This window comes from Procambarus clarkii, chromosome 20 (assembly GCF_040958095.1).
Source record: "Procambarus clarkii isolate CNS0578487 chromosome 20, FALCON_Pclarkii_2.0, whole genome shotgun sequence".
Taxonomy (NCBI): Eukaryota; Metazoa; Arthropoda; class Malacostraca; order Decapoda; family Cambaridae; genus Procambarus; species Procambarus clarkii.
The window spans coordinates 40,455,844-40,475,401 of NC_091169.1; the positions used below are offsets into that span (position 1 = coordinate 40,455,844).

General features: G+C 43.5%; 1 protein-coding gene across 4 annotated transcripts in view; it reads left to right on the plus strand.

The window, feature by feature from the left end:
• Nucleotides 1-19,558, plus strand: part of LOC123755348 (phosphatidylinositol 4-phosphate 3-kinase C2 domain-containing subunit alpha) — a 232,027-nt gene that overhangs the window by 110,158 nt on the left and 102,311 nt on the right. For all 4 annotated transcript variants that reach the window (XM_045737887.2, XM_045737888.2, XM_069327888.1 and 1 more), the window contains exons 15-16: nucleotides 8,200-8,347; nucleotides 18,133-18,321. In XM_045737887.2, coding sequence (XP_045593843.1) covers nucleotides 8,200-8,347; nucleotides 18,133-18,321 — 337 coding nt within the window. The remainder of the gene's footprint in view (nucleotides 1-8,199; nucleotides 8,348-18,132; nucleotides 18,322-19,558) is intronic.

The following is a 19,558-nucleotide window of genomic DNA, read 5'->3' on the forward strand; positions in this document are numbered from 1 at the left end:
GGTTCTAGATAGAAAACTATCACCTGAGGACCACATAAAGAATATTGTGCAAGGAGCCTATGCTATGCTTTCTAACTTCAGAATTGCATTTAAATACATGGATGGCGATATACTAAAGAAATTGTTCATGACTTTTGTTAGGCCAAAGCTAGAATATGCAGCTGTTGTGTGGTGCCCATATCTTAAGAAGCACATCAACAAACTGGAAAAGGTGCAAAGACATGCTACTAAGTGGCTCCCAGAACTGAAGGGCAAGAGCTACGAGGAGAGGTTAGAAGCATTAAATATGCCAAAACTAGAAGACAGAAGAAAAAGAGGTGATATGATCACTACATACAAAATAGTAACAGGAATTGACAAAATCGACAGGGAAGACTTCCTGAGACCTGGAACTTCAAGAACAAGAGGTCATAGATTTAAACTAGCTAAACACAGATGCCGAAGAAATATAAGAAAATTCACCTTCGCAAATAGAGTGGTAGACGGTTGGAACAAGTTAAGTGAGAAGGTGGTGGAGGCCAAGACCGTCAGTAGTTTCAAAGCGTTATATGACAAAGAGTGCTGGGAAGACGGGACACCACGAGCGTAGCTCTCATCCTGTAACTACACTTAGGTAATTACACTTAGGTAATTACACACACACACACACAAGGCAAGGAAATTAGGCAAGGAAATTCAACAGGAGAAACAGCTTTTGTCAGCACAGATGGAGGAAGTTACACAGGGAATAGAACAGTGCAAGAAAGATATGCAACTCACTTATGCACAAGTGGCCAAGGAGAAGGAAAAAATAGAAGAAGCAGTAAAGGAAGTCAAACACTGCAGCAACCAAGATAAAACAAACATTAGGCTAGAAGTGAGGAAAGAATTGGCATCTAACCCGAAGTTGGTGCAAAACACAGTTGATCGGAGTAAGTCCCTGATCATTTTTGGCTGCAAAGAAAAGGCGATAACATCTAGGTCAGAAAGAGCTGTAGAAGAAGCTAAAGTAGTAGATAAAATTGTTGGCCTCGTGGAAGGTCTTACAAACAGAGAGAATGTGTGCGACTACAGGAGAATAGGCAGGTACGTAAAAGGGAAAGATCGACCTTTGAGGATCACCCTAAACGGTGCCAAACAGATGGAAGAAGTACTAAGGAATGCTAGAAAATTGCAAAGGGATGAGGATGGGAAAGGGTGGTCGTTAAGACGAGATCTTTCAAAAGAAGACAGAGAGAAGCTGAAACTGAACCTCGCCGAGGCAAAACATTTAAATGAGAGCAGGAATGAAGAAGAAATAAATTCTTTTTTCTACAAAGTGATAGGGGTAGGCAAACCAGTAAAGTGGTACATAAAGGCAAACCAACAAAATCAATAGAGAGAGGGGGAGTGAAGAATAAGGAGAGGGGGAACAAGTTCCTGAAGATTGCATACACCAACATAGATGGAGTGAGATCGAAGATACTGGAGTTAAGTGATGTAATACAGCTGCAGACACCAGACATTGTTGCACTCACGGAGACAAAACTTGAAGATGTAATTTTAAATGAGGTCATATTCCCAAGGGGCTACTCAATTTGGAGACGGGACAGAAAAATTAGGAAAGGCGGTGGCGTTGCTGTGCTGGTAAAAGAACACCTAAAGGTGAAGGAAATAATGATTGCCAATCCACAAGAAGTTGACATAATAGCACTAGAGATCTGCTATGAGGATGATAAACTAATGATGATAAATGCATATAGTCCACCGCCAAGCAGCACATGGTCAAAGGAGGAGCTAGATAGTAAACGTGAAGGTCTTATAACAATAATGAGAGAGATTATAGCGGGAGCGGATAACGATAGATCACAACTGTTGATAGTCGGTGACTTCAACTTGAAATCCATAGACTGGGAAGCATATGAAGCTAAAACAGAAGATTTTTGGACCTGTAAATTTGTAGACCTCATCCTGGAAACATTCTTGTATCAACATGTTAAACAAGCTACGAGGATGAGGGAAGGGGACGTTCCCTCCATGCTAGATTTGATATTTACCAGGAAGGAGGAAGAGATATTTGACATTCAGTACCTTCCTCCCTTGGGTAAAAGTGACCATGTCTTTTTGGGAATAAAGTATGCAATGCGTTATAAGCTGGAAGAAAATAAGGAGGTTGAAGCAGTTGAAAAACCAGACTTCAGGAGAGGACATTATGGTGACCTTAGAAATTTTTTTAGTGAGTATAATTGGACAGACTTGATGCTAGGCAAGGAAGTGAATGAGATGTATGGCAAGTTTTGTGAAATATATGATAAAGGCACAAAAAAATTTATACCAAAACAGAGATGCAGAACTAGGAAACAGGATTGGTTCAATAGAAATTGCGAGAGGGCTAGAGACCGAAAGACACAAAAATGGAATCAATACAGGAAGAGGCCGAACCCCCAAACATACCAGCGATACAAAGATGCGAGAAACAACTACACGGCAGTGAGGAGAGAGGCAGAAAGAAATTTTGAAAAAGGGATTGCGGACAAATGTAAAACAGAACCAGGTCTATTCTATAAATTCATAAACAACAAATTGCAGGTAAAGGATAATATTCAGAGGTTGAAAATGGGAAATAGATTCACGGAAGATGAAAAGGAAATGTGTGAAACACTAAACTAAAAGTTCCAAAGTGTGTTTGTACAAAATGAAATCTTTAGGGAACCAGATACAATAAGAATTCCAGAGAACAACATAGAACACATAGAAGTGTCTAGAGATGAAGTGGAAAAAATGCTCAAGGAGCTCGGTAAGAACAAAGCAGCTGGCCCAGATGGCGTTTCACCATGGGTTCTGAGAGAATGTGCATCTGAGCTCAGCATTCCACTTCACCTGATCTTTCAGGCATCCCTGTGTACAGGAATCGTAGCAGACGGGTGGAAACAGGCTAACGTAGTTCCAATCTACAAAAGTGGCAGCAGGGAAGACCCCCTCAATTATAGACCTGTATCATTGACAAGTGTAATAGTGAAAGTATTGGAAAAACTAATAAAAACTAAATGGGTAGAACACCTAGAGAGAAATGATATAATATCAGACAGACAGTATGGTTTTCGATCTGGAAGATCCTGTGTATCGAATTTACTCAGTTTCTATGATCGAGCCACAGAGATATTACAGGAAAGAGATGGTTGGGTTGACTGCATCTATCTGGACCTAAAAAAGGCTTTCGACAGAGTTCCACATAAGAGGTTGTTCTGGAAACTGGAAAATATTGGAGGGGTGACAGGTAAGCTTCTATCATGGATGAAAAATTTTCTGACTGATAGAAAAATGAGGGCAGTAATCAGAGGCAATGTATCGGAATGGAGAAATGTCACAAGTGGAGTACCACAGGGTTCAGTTCTTGCACCAGTGATGTTTATTGTGTACATAAATGATCTACCAGTTGGTATACAGAATTATATGAACATGTTTGCTGATGATGCTAAGATAATAGGAAGGATAAGGAATTTAGATGACTGTCATGCCCTTCAAGAAGACCTGGACAAAATAAGTATATGGAGCACCACTTGGCAAATGGAATTTAATGTTAATAAATGTCATGTTATGGAATGTGGAATAGGAGAACATAGACCCCACACAACCTATATATTATGTGAGAAATCTTTAAAGAATTCTGATAAAGAAAGAGATCTAGGAGTGGTTCTAGATAGAAAACTATCACCTGAGGACCACATAAAGAATATTGTGCAAGGAGCCTATGCTATGCTTTCTAACTTCAGAATTGCATTTAAATACATGGATGGCGATATACTAAAGAAATTGTTCATGACTTTTGTTAGGCCAAAGCTAGAATATGCAGCTGTTGTGTGGTGCCCATATCTTAAGAAGCACATCAACAAACTGGAAAAGGTGCAAAGACATGCTACTAAGTGGCTCCCAGAACTGAAGGGCAAGAGCTACGAGGAGAGGTTAGAAGCATTAAATATGCCAAAACTAGAAGACAGAAGAAAAAGAGGTGATATGATCACTACATACAAAATAGTAACAGGAATTGATAAAATCGACAGGGAAGACTTCCTGAGACCTGGAATTTCAAGAACAAGAGGTCATAGATTTAAACTAGCTAAACACAGATGCCGAAGAAATATAAGAAAATTCACCTTCGCAAATAGAGTGGTAGACGGTTGGAACAAGTTAAGTGAGAAGGTGGTGGAGGCCAAGACCGTCAGTAGTTTCAAAGCGTTATATGACAAAGAGTGCTGGGAAGACGGGACACCACGAGCGTAGCTCTCATCCTGTAACTACACTTAGGTAATTACACACATATATATACATATATATATACACACATATATATATACACATACATATATATACATATATATATATATATAATATATATATATATATATATATATATATATATATATGTATATATATATATATATATATATATATATATATATATATATATATATATATATATATGTATATATATATATATATATAATATATATATATATATATATATATATATATATATATGTATATATATATATATATATATATATATATATATATATATATATATATATATATATATATATATATATTATATATATACATATACAGTGGTACCTCGGAATGCGAGTGTCCCTGTATGCGAGTTTTTCGGAAGACGAGCTGGATTTCCTCGGAAAATAAGTCTCGGAAGGCGAGGGTTACCTCGGAACGTGAGTTTGTTGATACGTGTACAGGCCGACTGGCGCGTGGTGGCATGGCGATCGCGCCTCAGTTTACCAGTGTCTCGTGTCCAGTGACTATCCCACCTGAATTCTTCACAAGGATTTACAGTTTTTTATCGTTTTTTGGGCCATTTGAGCATAAAAGTTGTCATTATATATCTTGTCATGGGTCTGAAGAAAGCCATTGGTAAGGTTCAACCTAAGAAAATAGCTGTGAGTAGAGGCAGTAGAGGATGTCCCTTCTTGATTAAGAAAATGTGTGAAGAATGGGAAGAACTGCAAAGTTTTGTTGAAAAAACTCACCCAGATAAAGCTGTAGCAGGCGTTGCATTGACCTTTTAAATGATAATGTGATGTCTTACTACAGACAAGTGTTAAAATGTAGGGAAAAACAAGTGTCATTAGACAAATTCTTAGTAAAACAAGCAAGTCCTAGTGGTATGCAGGCAAAATGTGCCAGAGTGTGCATACCAGTGAAGTCCTCACTGCCTGATGTGATAATGGAAGGGGACTCCCCTTCCAAACAGTAACTCCTCTCTTCCTCCCACCTCCTCACCATCTTCCATACGCCTACAGCATTCAACAGCAAGGTAAGTAATAACTTGAACATAGTTTTGTAGGTTTATTTAGATGAATTAGGTATAAAAATTTAGTTTGATGTGGGGTTTTTGGGGTAGTCAGGAACGGATTAATTCATTTCCCTTTATTTCTTATGGGGAAATTAGCTTCGGAATGCGAGTTTTCGGAACACGAGGTGTCTCCAGGAACCAATTAAACTCTTAAACTGAGGTATGCCTGTATATATATATATTTATATATACATATATATATATATATATATATTTATATATACATATATATATATATATTTATATATACATACATATATTTATATATACATACATACATACAGGCAATTCCCCCAATTACAAACAAGCTATGTTCTGATCTTAAGGTGACCTACAGAATGCGTCCATGCCGTGCTCTGTTCCCAAGATGTCAGGTCCTTCTTCTGGCACTGAAGGCTAACTCTGAGCACGTCGTCGCCCTCACTCACGCGTGCACTGTAGACAAACTCTCATAGTCTCGTTCACAGTATGGGGTCTGGTAGCTGAGTGGACAGTGCGCAAAACTCGTAATCCGGTGGCCTGGGTTTGATTCCCGGTCTAGGTAGAGACAAATGGGAAGTTTCTTTCACCCTGACGCTCCTGTTACCTAGCAGTAAATAGGTACCTGGGAATTAGACGGTTATGGGCTGATTCCTGGGTGTGTGTGTGGGGGAAAAAAATTAGTAACAGTTGACTGATTGACAGTTGAGCACCGGGCCGAAAGAGCAGAGCCCAACCCCCGCAAGTACAACTAGGTGAATACAGGGTTCCCTTCTATCCTCCAGTGGACGCGACCTTGTCACAGCAGCTCACACGTCGTATCGGGGGCTTCTCTCGCGGGCTCTTCACCGCCCTTTCCCGTTGACAACCCTCCTAGACTATCAGCAAAGAGCTCTTGGCACACTCACACCGTCGAAACTCTGCTTCCTTGTGCTCCCCTGGAGTCCACTAGTCTTCTCCAACGTCCGTAGTTGGAGACTGCTTCAACTAAGGACTGGCTCCAACTACCGAATCCTGGCTGCTTAAATCCACTGGGCGAGGCTTTGTGACCTTCAATCTGAAGAGCTCACTGTCGTGTGTCCGCGCTCTATGATGTCCGGTGAAACTCTGAACTCTGGTGGCGTACGTGGCTGGCGTCACGCCTAGGGGGCACAGCCCCTCCGGGCTTGGGTGGCTTGGTTGCCTGCATCAACAGGGTTTACCAGCATAGCAGGCTCCAGTGCCTAGGCTTCCTGCAGGGTGAATGAGCCCTGCAGGCCCTGGGAATCCCCCACAGGCTCAGCTGTACTATGGATACCTCTTCTTCGCCTTGTGTGAATTTGTGGGTTGTTCATTGCCTGTGCCATCGGGTGATGTTCATACATTCTTCCTCTATCATGCTGCTTGATGGGTTGATGACACCTATGACCCTGAGTCATGTGGGACTTGTTCCTTGCATGTGCTTCTTCTCACCCAATCCTCTGTGGAAGTTCAGAGGTACTCTATCTAATGGCAGCCACATTGTTTCACAGGTTTTCTGTTTTGCTGGGAACCAGTTTGTGTGCCCATTGGTTACCACAGATTGCCACGCCTCATAGCCCCTGTTTTTCAGTTCCAACACTGATTTAATTGCATGTCTTTGCGCCTTATCCAGTTTACTGATGTGCTGCTTGAAATATGGGCACCATACAACTGCTGCATACTCCAACTTTGGCCACACAAAATTCGTGAACAATTTCTTTAATATTTCACCATCCATGTGTTTAAAAGTAATTCTAAAGTTGGAAAGCATAGCATATGCTCCTTATACAATGTTCATTATTTGATCCTCAGGTGATAGATTTTTTTAATACAGCACCCCCTCTAGATTTTTCTTTATCAGAATTCTGAAAGCTTTTTCAGGTAGTTTGTAGGTTGTGTGTGTGTGTGGCCTATTTTCCCCTGTTCTACATTCCATTTATTACGTGGCATTTATTCACTTTAAAATCAAATTTCCTGCTGTTACTCCATACTTATTTTGCCCAGGTCTTCTTGAAGGGCATGACAAACAACTAAGTTTCTTATTTTCCCTAGTATAATCATTAATGCCTGCCTTTCAACCTTCCCTTATATTATATAGTGACAATGTGATGCAGTGGTACAGCTATACTGGACAGATATAATATGGCTTGCGCCTTGCATTAAACAAAAAAAAAAGTGCCAGTTTGGCCCTCGCAATGTGAAAATTGCGCAGGATTGAAAGAATAATTAGACAAAAATTTAACACAATTTGCTCTAATATTAATAATGAAAAATATCTGAAACCCCTGATAGAACACACTTGGTTAGCATACAAGAAAAATGATAACAATTACACATGGATACACTTGTGTTAATACAACAATATAGGTGAGACTGAAGGACTATTTACATAAACAATAGAACATGCACATGAAGCAGCGGGAGGCAGGCATCGAGTGTAGGTCGTAATGTTGTACCCTGAACACCTGAGGAGAGACTACTGCAGTGAGGGAGATTAGGTGTACCCTTACCCCTGCTGGTGACATCACGTCCTTTGTCACCGAGGCTTGGAACTACAAGCTGGCAGCAGGACTGTGTGTTACCCACAGGTAACCATGAACTGGCAGGTCTGATCTTGTACCTGCCTGGGGCTCTGGCACAGGGTGGAGGGTGACAGGGGGATGCTTTCCAGACATATGTCTGGGTTGAATGTCATACTGGTCGTATATAGGCGGTATGCAGAGTTATGTTCATGAAGGTGAGTAGGAAGAGGCAATTTCCTCTGCTATGCTGGGGAGTTATTTGATAATATAATGCAAACTCTTGTTAATATCAATACTGATATTTATGCTGCACTCTTTACTTAATATGAGAAAAAACATAAAATGACATCCAAATATATAACCCTTTCTCAGCTGTGGAATTGATGGATTTTGGTGGTGAAGTTACCTTCCCAGAAATAATTCCATTAGAACCTACAAAGCTGGAGTTCTCATCCTTGGACATTAATACCCAGCAGCAGCTCTCCGATATCATAGAGAGAGATATCTTCACCTTCAACAAGTATGTTATTCATTATATATTAGTACTCAGTATATGGGCAGATTAACATAAGACATTTAGGTTGAATAAAAGAATTTATTCATCAAAATTGCATGCTCCTGATTATAAAAATAAAGTACTGTATGTTACAAATGTGGCATTGAAAGTTTTGTACAAAAAAGTTTAGACAGGTAAAAAAAATTGTATACACTTTAACCGTATATGCTGTATGCCTTTCCAGGCCCTGCTCAGTGACTCTTAAAATGTTTATAATTTTTCAAGAACTGTTACTTTCTGGGGGGAGCCCCTTCGAGTCCCTGGAGCTAACCGGGCTAATATGAATGTATTACACTCACATCAGTTAATGCACACGAAGTTCTAAGCCTACTGGGGGCCAGAACCTGGCCCCCCTCAGAAAGGCACGAGGAGCAATGGCCTATAGAAACCCCGTGTGGTTGGAAGCATTCTATGTCTGCCATCGACCAGGTTAGGCACCCAGAAAGGTAAGTGCCCCAAAACAAACCCCCTATTCTGGTGAAACTATTTCTACCGAAAGCCGAATGAGTGGACAGCACTCCCCAAACGAAAATTAGCAAACTAGCATGAAGTTATCATGTTGCTGTGCCACTGTCTATGCATTCCCCCCTCCCTGGGAGGGGGAAGGGGAAGCCCCAGGCCCCTGCGCCGGCTATCCACCCTTCAGTTCTGTGGCTGATGTGAACTGGCAAGGTTGTGTGCCTCTAGTTTCCATTTTCGAGTCCTGTGCCATGTGCTGTGGTGCTGTCTAATTGGTGGTGTGCAAGCCAGGAGTAATTTCACAAGTACTTGGGCTGCATGCATCTAGGGTTCCCTTCCCTAGGTGCCTGGTAAGTACTGCCCTTGGGGCTTGGGGTCACCTTCCACAAGGTAAGGTAATTATCAGGAGAAAGTTAACTTTCTTGGACTTTCTTTTTTCAAGGGCGTGTAGGGCGGCTTGGCCCCAGGTCTTCATGGGGAGGTTCCCGGGGATGGGGGAAAAGTTGACTTGGGGGCGTTGGGCCCTGTTGGACCCCGCTTGGGTTTTTGTACCCACAGAGTGGGGCTTGACGTTACAGGGAGTGGGGTTTTCTTTTCCTCCCTCCTCGTACGAGTTGGATTTGGCGTCAATCCCTCCCTAGGTTCGGTTCCGTGCTCCCTTGGGTTCTTTGGTCCCGTCCTTCCAGAGATTTTCGGCCTCTTGCATCCCTCCGCATGTGGTGCGGGAGGCCATTGCGGCTTACCTCCTGCTCAACCTGGACAACGCCTCCATAATGGATCCTTCTTTCTTTGTGTTTGGATCACCAAACCCTTTCGCGGTTTGTCCTGTTGACGGGGCGATGGGGAGGAGTCTCGCCCTGTTTGCTCACGCCTGGTCCCATGATTTGTAGGCCTTTTGGGTTGTTTCGTGTGGCCTGCGGTGGCGTTGGGTGTCCCCATCTTCTTCGAGGGATTCCGGGTTGGTGGGGCAGGTCTCTTTTCTTGCACTCTGTCTGGTTATCTTAGAGTGGGTTTGCTTCGGTGTGGTCAAAACGACCTCGTCCCTTCGGTGGGTTTACCGCCTGTTTCGGTTCCGAAACAGGACTGTGCGGACCTCAGGTTCATTCTGGATTTGTCTCATCTGACCCTGTGGGTTTATTACCCTCCTTTTGGATGACTACTCTGTCCCAGGTACATCCTCTGTTGGAGCCGGATACTTGGATGGTGTCACTGGACCTTCGGGATGCGTATTGGCACGTCCCAATTCATCTGGGGTTCAGGGACTGGCTCGGTTTTGTTGTGGGGCATCAAGGTTACAACTTTCGCTGCCCTCCATTCGGCTTGAATTTGGCAATCTGGCTCCTTGTGTTTTCACACGCCCTTACCCAGATCATGGTAGCCCATTTGCTTCTGTTAGGGGTTTGGGTTATGGTCTACCTCGACAACTGGTTGGTGTGGGCTCCCAGCCAGTCCGTATGTCTGCTTGCCAGGGATTTGATTCTTTCCCAGCTTGCCGTGTTTGGGTTCCTGGTGAACTGGAGGAAGTCCCATCTGGTTCCCTCTCAGGTTCGGTCTTGGCTGGGTCTTGTATGGGACTCTAGGACCACTCCTTGTCTCTCCCTCTGGAGGCTCTGCTTCGATTGCAGTCCTGCCTTCACCTGTTTCTGGGGGGCTCCAGGATCGTGCACGGTTGCTCGAAGGTTTGTGCAGGAGCCTGAACTTTGCTGTGATGGTCTACCCACCGGGTCGGGTTTGAACACCAAGCAAGCAGCGTCTGAAACCAAGACTGGGCTGGCCATCAAGGGGCCAGAAAGGGGCCAGACAATTTACTTTTAAATTGTCTCTTCAGGTTATTCAGGGCTCAATGCCTTGGCGCCTAGCTGAGCCCTCGCTCGATGTGTTCACGGACATGTCATCTCTTGGCTGGGGCTTTGTGACCAGGCCAGCCAGGGTCGGTAGGCGATCCGGCTCCATTCAGACTGTTCCCCAGTGGTTCATTGTCTGAACCGTGATGGTTTGATGCAATCCTTGGCACTTTGGGGCTGGTTGCTTCGGGTGACTAGTTTGCTGATTTCTCAGGGTTTTGCTTCCTGGCAGTTCACGTTCGTGGAGTGTTCAACTTCCTGGCAGACGGCCTGTCTCGGTTCATTCCCTTGTCCACGGAATGGATGGTCGACGCTGACTCGTTCAGTTGGCTCTGCTGAACGTATGGGCTCCCGGAGGTGGATCTCTTCACGTCGGCATGGTCGAGGCATCTCCCGGTATATTTGGCGCCCTTCCTCTGACTGCGAGGCCGTCAGGGTCGATGCCTTCAGGCAAGACTGGTCGACTGTACCTCTTTCCCAGTTCCGCTGTTGCTCCAGGTCCTGTCTCGCTTGGAGACTTACCAAGGGAGAGTTGTCTTTCTGGCCCCTTGGTGGCCGGCCCAGCCTTGGTTTCAGATGCTGCCTGCTTGGTGTTCAGGGAAGACCCCCATCCCCTTCCTCCCCCGAGGGTCTTCCAGCTCTGCCTCTTTCAACAGATCTGTCCGGTCCGTTACATGGCTGTTTCGATCTTCTCCTCGAGTTTTCGCTTCTGGTTTTTCTGACTTGAGTCTATCACTACTTGTATGGTAAGCAGGTAGCTTCATTGATGGTGTCCCACCTGCGTTATTCGTCTCGGTGGCAGTATAAAGTTTCCTGGTGGTCCTTCCATTTTTTCTTATAACTTCGTAGGTTTACTTCTTTCTCTGATAGGGTTGTCTTGTCCTTCCTCTTGCGGTTGTTCCAGGACCGTCATCTTATGCCGAATACTGTCTCCTCGTATCATGCAGCACTGGCTGAGCCACTGCAGCTTGCATTCAGCATTGATGATACTTCTACACTGTTCTGCAAAGTGTCTCTGGCTTTGTTTCACCTCCAACCTGTTCCTGTGCTGTCTAAGTCATCTTGGTCATTGGACCAGGTGCTCTCTTTCCAATCTTCACCTCAGTTTGTGGTTGCCCATTCGTTTCAGGATTGTTTTGCCAAGGCTCTTTTCTTATTGGCATTGGCCTCTGAGGGTTGGGTTGGGGAGCTTCATGTTCTCCTCTGGCACAGGGGTTTCTGCTCTTTCGGTCCTGGTAGTTGGTTTGTTCATTTGCAGCCGTCTCCTTTTCTGGCGAAGAATAAGATGATGGCTTTCTGGAGGAGCCCTTGGGTCATTGATGCTTGGTTGGTCTGGCCGTGGGTGCATCATGTGTTGAACCTGGTTGCGGTTCTTTGTAATTTTTTTGCACGCCTTGGCTTTGGTGGCCAGGAATGTGCTTTGGGTTGATCCGGTTTCCCTTGTTCCCTGTTCCAGGGCTTGGGTCTCCCAGCCAGGGCTTGGGTCTCCCAGGTCATATGCAGGGTTATTTGGTCTAGCCAGCCTGCGGTCTATCCTCCTGCCCATGACGTTCGTAAGTTTGCTGCACTGGCTGCCGTCTTCAATAACATATCTTGGGCTAACATTTGGGCACCGGGTTTTTAGAGGTCGAACAAGGCCCTGGCCGCTCGCTACCTTGTCAGTGTTCCTGGGCCTAGTCAGGCCTGTGTTGCATTGGGTCAGCAGTTGCAGCCAGTTGTCTCGACTTCCCGTTGAGGAGCGAGCGCTGACCGCCTCCCAGGTAAGTCCCTCTTGTTTTGTCTTCAGGTAAGTAGCTCCAGGGAGCTGAAGTGGCTCTCCTCAGAAAACCAGCATTGAATGTAATGATATGCCATTATCTGGGTGAGACCCAGAGGCTCCCCGCCATCCCTCCTTCTCTCCGATCGGCATTTTTTTCGCAGTTTGATATCTAGGTTCAAAACTGCAGGGTGGATAGCCTGTGTGGGGGTCTGGGGCTCCCCCTTTCCTCTCCCTGGGAAGGGGAGGAAGGTTGCGCAGACAGCGTCGCGGTGACTTGGTGACGTCATGCTCGTTTGCTCGTTTTCGTTTTCGGAGTTCTGTCCACTGGTTTAGCTTTCAGTAGCAATATTTTAACCAGAATAGGGGGTTTGTTTTTGGGCGCTTACCTTTCTAGGTGCCTATCTTGATCATTGGCAGATATAGAAAGCTTCCAACCACACGGGTTTCTATAGGCCATTACTCCTCATGCTTCTCTGAGGAAGTCCAGGTTCTGGCTCGTGGTCCCCGGTAGGCCTAAAACTCCATGTGCATTGACTGATGCCAGGGTCTAATACATTCATATCAGCCCGATTAGCTCCTGGAAGCCTCCGGGTCTCACCAGATCCTGGCGTTTCATTACATTTAACGCTGGTTTTTTGGGTTATAAGTACCTGTACTTTATAAATTTGATGTCAAAATGTTCGCACATGAATTTTCTAGAGTATTATTATTTTTGAACATAAATAATAATTTAAGTTATGGAAATATGTGCATGTGAACAGTTTATATTTGCTTTTAATAGAAAACAAATATAACTTTTACGTTTCTTACAGAAAAGTTGCAAAGCATTGTGAAAATATTCAAAAGCAGAGCAGTTACATAATTGAGTGATGGGTGTTGGCTAGAGGTGATCTCTAGAGCATCCCTCGAATCTCTGGTTGGTCCCTGCTAATAAGCTTTGCCTTTACTGTGTATGGAAAATTTATACTGTTATATACTAAGATATCTCTGCTCATACAAATCCTAGCCCTAGGAGTTCTTAATATCCTACCAGATTCCAGAGGCCAAATGCCCCCTTCCCCCTCTTCTCCTTACAGAGGTGCGTGGAGCAGGGGATATTTGATCACCCTCACTGAAGAAATAACTCCCAGAAAGTAAGTGATGCAAAACAGACTACTGTATGTTCACAGAAAGGAAACAAATGAAGTGGCAAATGACTTGACAAACGATCCACCCAGTAGTAAGGTTATACCATCTTCCCAGTAACAGCTGGCTATCACCAAGTTATAGCACTGTGGGAGGTGCTGGCTCCCCATATCAACAATTTGTCCTTTGCCTGATATCAACAGTTGCAGACCACTCCTTGAATTACCAGCTCTTTGGGTCCCAGAATTTTTCTCGGCGAGTGTTGGTTATCTTTTGTATTTTGCCTCGTGGGGAACCCATTTGTTTGTGTATTGTATTAATATATAATGTTTACATGTCTCGCTGTGTGGAATGGAAAGTGTTCAGCTCAAGCTCTTTGTGCTTAGTGCTGGCCTTTCCAAGGTTCTTGTTTGTGTTTCCCTTGCACTCTCAAGGTAAGTTTCCTGGTGTGTTAGTGTCCCATCCCAAATCCTTATTCTGACCCCTTCCAAGTGCTATATAGTTGTAATGGCTTGGCACTTTCCCCTGATAATTCCCTCCCTCCTCCTGCAAGGTTTTGAGAATGAGGAAATCTAGGGGTTTATTGATTGAGGTGCATGGGGTTTGTGTGCTTGTACATACAGCACACTGCTGACACCCTTTGCAGTTGCATTTTCTTTGTGTGGCACTCAGTGTCAGTTCATTCCGTGAGCATGCCTAAGTCTCTGAGTGCCCTGCTTGGTCGATACTTTTAGATCCTGGCAAGCCACATGGATCTTTGATGTGGATCATTAGTGATTTGTCCACTAAGCACGCTTATGCTTCTTGGGAAGCATAAGCTACTTGGAAATTGAGGGATTTCCATCAGTTTTGCTATTAACCAATGGCTGTGCTTCTCCCTCTGCTCCCTTTTGCATGGATATTATCCTCTACTCAGTGGCCTACAATATTTGTGTTTGCTGGGGGGGGGTTCTATTTTTAGTTATCTGAGCCTCTGACAATTGATTTTCGTTATTTTATTTCTGGAAAGAGCCCCTTATGGCTTCCTGATGCAATCAATTCTGATAGTGCCATACTACTAGGTGCCATTAGTCATGAAGTTCTATTGGCTTACCGGGGACCGCAAGCCAGAACCTGGTCCCCTTGAAGAGGTGCAGGGAGTGGCGGCACATATGGTAAAATTACTACGAATTTATTCATGTCTGCCACCAACAGGGAAGCACCCAGAAAGTCAACAAAGCAAAACAAACCACTGGTGGTTATAAGTGAGACCACAGCCTAAAAATAGTTGAAAGAACTTCCCCAGCAATGTAAACAAATGGTTGAAAATTCATGAAACTAGCGAGAGTTTGTTCACCCCCTCTTCCCCCTTGTTAAGGATAGAAAAGGTTGGCAGCCAAGGGTCAACCAGCTGCACTACTGTCAGTTCTATTCTGATAGTAGGGAGTGTGAGGTGCCCTCTTTGTTGCTCTACCTGCAGTGTCCTGATTTTCAGGACACTGCTGAAAAATAGTGTCCTGTTAAAAAAAAAAAAATCCTCTCTTCTTTGGGTGCCCCTGTATTGGTGCGCTTGCACTGCCAGGGTTATCTTATCTGGGGTGTTTGGGAATAATCCATTTGGATATTCTCTTCGCTTGGACAAAGTGTGAACAGAAACACACAATACATTTGTAAATTCACACACTAGCCTATGCCAGGAAATCTCCCGGTGTTATAACATTCTTACGCTACCATAACATAATGACCAGAACTGGATCTCCTGAAATGTACTTCACATGTGGACATGGGGAATGTCATAAAAATATACAGACAAGAAATGTAATCAATACATAACCTCACACCAGTATGGAGTATAATAACTCTTGGACGGCCCTTCTTGTCCGACTTTATTAAACAACTGAATGTGTTTCCCATGTGACCAAACACACACTCGTCTGCACACATACACTCAGTTCAAGCCCTCCTTGATTGACAAGACGTCTACATAGGTGAAATCTCACGCGCTCTACACTTCCTGTCACCTATCAGGTGCTGAAAGGACAATGCTGGTGGACCCCCCTAGACACGAATCAGGGTTAGAGATAATAATCACCACTACAACACAAGGGGTACTAAATCAATTACTCAGGCCAGCCTTCAGACATACTACCCCATGTAAACATGAAGACTGAAGCACTGTAGTCTCGAAGATCAGCGGCGGCGCGGCTTGGGCTAGGAGTAGCCTGTGCAGAGCACAACATGGCTCTGTACAGTTCATACCCACCCTAACTTGCTGACTTTGTCCCTCCCTCAGGGTGAAGCAACGTGCTTGTACAAAATGGTGGCAAACATGGCGAACGACAATGTCCAGCACTTGGACCGAAATTCCCACAAATTTCTAGTGGAAAAACTGCCATGAACACTGGCGAGTTATTCTCAGATATCTCAACTGCTAAGTGACTTAAGCAGGAGATCAGGTGAAGTCTGATGATGACTGGAGATGGGAATTCATGACACAGTCCGTTACTCCTGCACATATGGTTTACCCACCACTACTTTTCCAGTCTTGTACATTCTTGTAATATACACACATATGACGAGTTCCCGGATTCTGCTCATTTCCTACAGACACATGTCGATGTCACGAGAATATAAAATGTACCTAGAAGTCACTAGAGACAGTAGTTTCACTTGGTCGCTGACCAAGCGAAATGTCAGACAAGCGTAGTGACTATGTGCAAATTGGTGTCTTGGGCCTAGAGCGCAAAGACGCTCACTTACTGGTTCTTCCTCAAACTTACCAATTACAGAGTCATGCACCTAGGGCTAAGGCCCTCAGCCATTCATGGCTTCCCCTTGCTTGGCACACTGGTGGTGACATCAGCTTGTTGCCATGGGAACGGCTCAGGCGGCTGGTACCACCCGCCTTCCCTCTCGCTCTGCTCGTCTCCCACAATCTAACAGTAAAACTGCTACACTTTCTAACTATTTCTACAAATGCATAGCAACTGCCATTGCAACATATTTGGAATGCTGATGGCCTAAGCTCTCCAACGAGAATAAGCACTTGATGTCTCGTGTACAGATTACCAAATCTAGACTGAGTACACAGCCATTTACGTATATAGGTGCACAGCAGCGCTAGTGCAGTCCATACTCTGGTAGAAGATTTAGCTGGTCAAAATCCATACCCTCACAAGAAACTTATACCGTTCTGTAGATTTATCTTGGGGGGGGGGGGGGGGGAGTTTGAGCACCTTAATGCGTGCTTGTTTGCCCCTGTGCATCCTCAGGATGATGGCCTTGTGCAGCTGCACGAGCCGGTTCCTACCTTTTCACTGTTCTCCAGGGCTCACCCAGAAAATGGCATTTCATTACATTCAATGCTGGTTTTTTCTTGTCCCTTAGTTCTTTTTTCCTTTATATGTACAATGTACATATAAATGTGTACTCACCTATTTGTACTCTCAATTGTGTGTGTGTGTGTGTGTGTGTGTGTGTGTGTGTAATTACCTAAGTGTAATTACCTAAGTGTAGTTACAGGATGAGAGCTACGCTCGTGGTGTCCCGTCTTCCCAGCACTCTTTGTCATATAACGCTTTGAAACTACTGATGGTCTTGGCCTCCACCACCTTCTCACTTAACTTGTTCCAACCGTCTACCACTCTGTTTGCGAAAGTGAATTTTCTTATATTTCTTCGGCATCTGTGTTTAGTTAGTTTATATATATGACCTCTTGTTCTTAAAGTTCCAGGTCTCAGGAAATCTTCCCTATCGATTTTATCAATTCCTGTTACTATTTTGTATGTAGTGATCATATCACCTCTTTTTCTTCTGTCTTCTAGTTTTGGCATATTTAATGCCTCTAACCTCTCCTCGTAGCTCTTGTCCTTCAGTTCTGGGAGCCACTTAGTAGCATGTCTTTGCACCTTTTCCAGTTTGTTGATTTCCAGTGTGTGTGTGTGTGTGTGTGTGTGTGTGTGTGTGTGTGTGTGTGTGTGTGTACTCATCTAATTGTGCTTGCGGGGGTTGAGCTCTGGGTCTTTGGTCCCGCCTCTCAACTGTCAATCAACAGGTGTACAGGTTCTTGAGCTTATTGGGCTCTATCATATCTATACTTGAAACTGTGTATGGAGTCAGCCTCCACCACATCACTTCCTAATGCATTCCATTTGTCAACCACTCTGACACTAAAAAAAGTTCTTTCTAATATCTCTGTGGCTCATTTGGGCACTCAGTTTCCACCTGTAATTACCTAAGTATAGTGTCCCCTAGTGCGTGTACCCCTTGTGTTCAATAGCCTGTCTTTATCTACCCTATCAATTCCCTTGAGATTGTTAAATGTGGTGATCATGTTCCCCTAACTCTTCTGTCTTCCAGCAAAGTGAGTTTTAATTCCCGTAGCCTCCTCTCAAACCATTGAACCTTTTCCAGTTTGGTCTTATCCTTGACTAGATATGGACTCCATGCTGGGGCTGCATACTCCAGGATTGGCCTGACATATGTGGTATACAAAGTTCTGAATGATTCCCGAATGATTGTGTGTGTGTATACGTAAGTTAATTTTTTATCACACTATGTTTATACATAATTTTCTTTTCTAGGGGTTCAGTGGAAGAGAGAGAGATATTATGGGAAAAACGACATTACTTGCACGAAGAACCCTTTGCTTTAGCCAAAGTTCTTCTAGCAGCTCACTCTTGGGACGTGTCATGCTTGCCAGACCTTCATTCTCTAATAAAGAACTGGGCCTCACCAGTGCCTTCAGATGCCTTACACCTTCTTTTACCATGGTGTGTAGAAAGTTGGGGCTCATTTTCGTGGACTGACAAATTTTGTACAATACAATATTACTTGGAAATATTTTTCAAACTTAGGTTTTAGAATTATTCTGAGGTAGGAATTGGATAAGGACTTAGCTATAATTTCAGTTGTTGTGAATGGTGTAATATATTTTGCCCCTGAAATTTTATACCAATCTAGTTCCATTATTTAAACTTGGCAATACATCTAATTCATATCCCATATAAACAATGTAGTAAGCATGGAATTTTTGCTAAGTACTGTACTGGGTGTTATCTTGAATGTGTCTCCTTCCATTTATATTTTGCTTCATGCAGTTTAATACAAGACAATTTTTCATTTAAATGTTAGAAACCAGTAATAATCATCATTACAAATATTTCTCTATTTTTAATTAGATTAAGTGTAGTATATACAGAAGTTTCTGCTTTTCAGAAGAAAATTTAATGTATATTTTATGAATGTGTTTGGGATTTTATATATTAGGATTTTAATATTCACATATAAAAGCATTCAATTATGCAATAAAGTTTTTGCCTGATTTGTTGCTTGAGGCACATGTTAAAATAATGTGAATGTTAGTTACCCTACAATGAAGCCTGTTTTATCCTTCCATATTATCTGATTTCCTGAAATTATCTTCATTCAAAGGAATTATCTGAATACCTGATATAGCCTTTTTGGCTTGTGTGCAATTGAGGTCCTTTGGTGATTGATTGGTACAGCTAGGGGTGCATCATTTGTCACAACTTGTGGTGGCTCTTTACCACTACCTGCATACCACAAATTCTGTTTTAGTAGATGCTTTGTTGGTTAATCCTATTTTCTTGATTCCCTGCACCAAGGCTTGCATTTCCTAGGTTGTCTGCAGGGTCATAAAATCTACCTAGCCTGCTTGCCAGGCCAATGTTGCTCGTAAGTATGCAGCTTTGGCTGCTGTCTATTATGTCATGGGCTTTTATTTGTGCTCAAGGATTTTTGTGTTCTATCAGAATGTTGGCAGTTCAGTATTTGGTTAATGTTCCTTAGCCCAAGTGGTCGTGTGTGGCTTTGTCATATCGCCCGTCCTGGGGTCTCTTCATCATCTTAACACTTTCGCACTCTTCTAACGCCGCTGGTGTCATCCATTTTTCTCTTGAGTCCGAGTCGGTGACTCGTGCTTGCGTTCATCTTTTAAAATATTTGTTAAAAATTTTAATTTTATCTGATCAATCTAGGAGTGGGTTT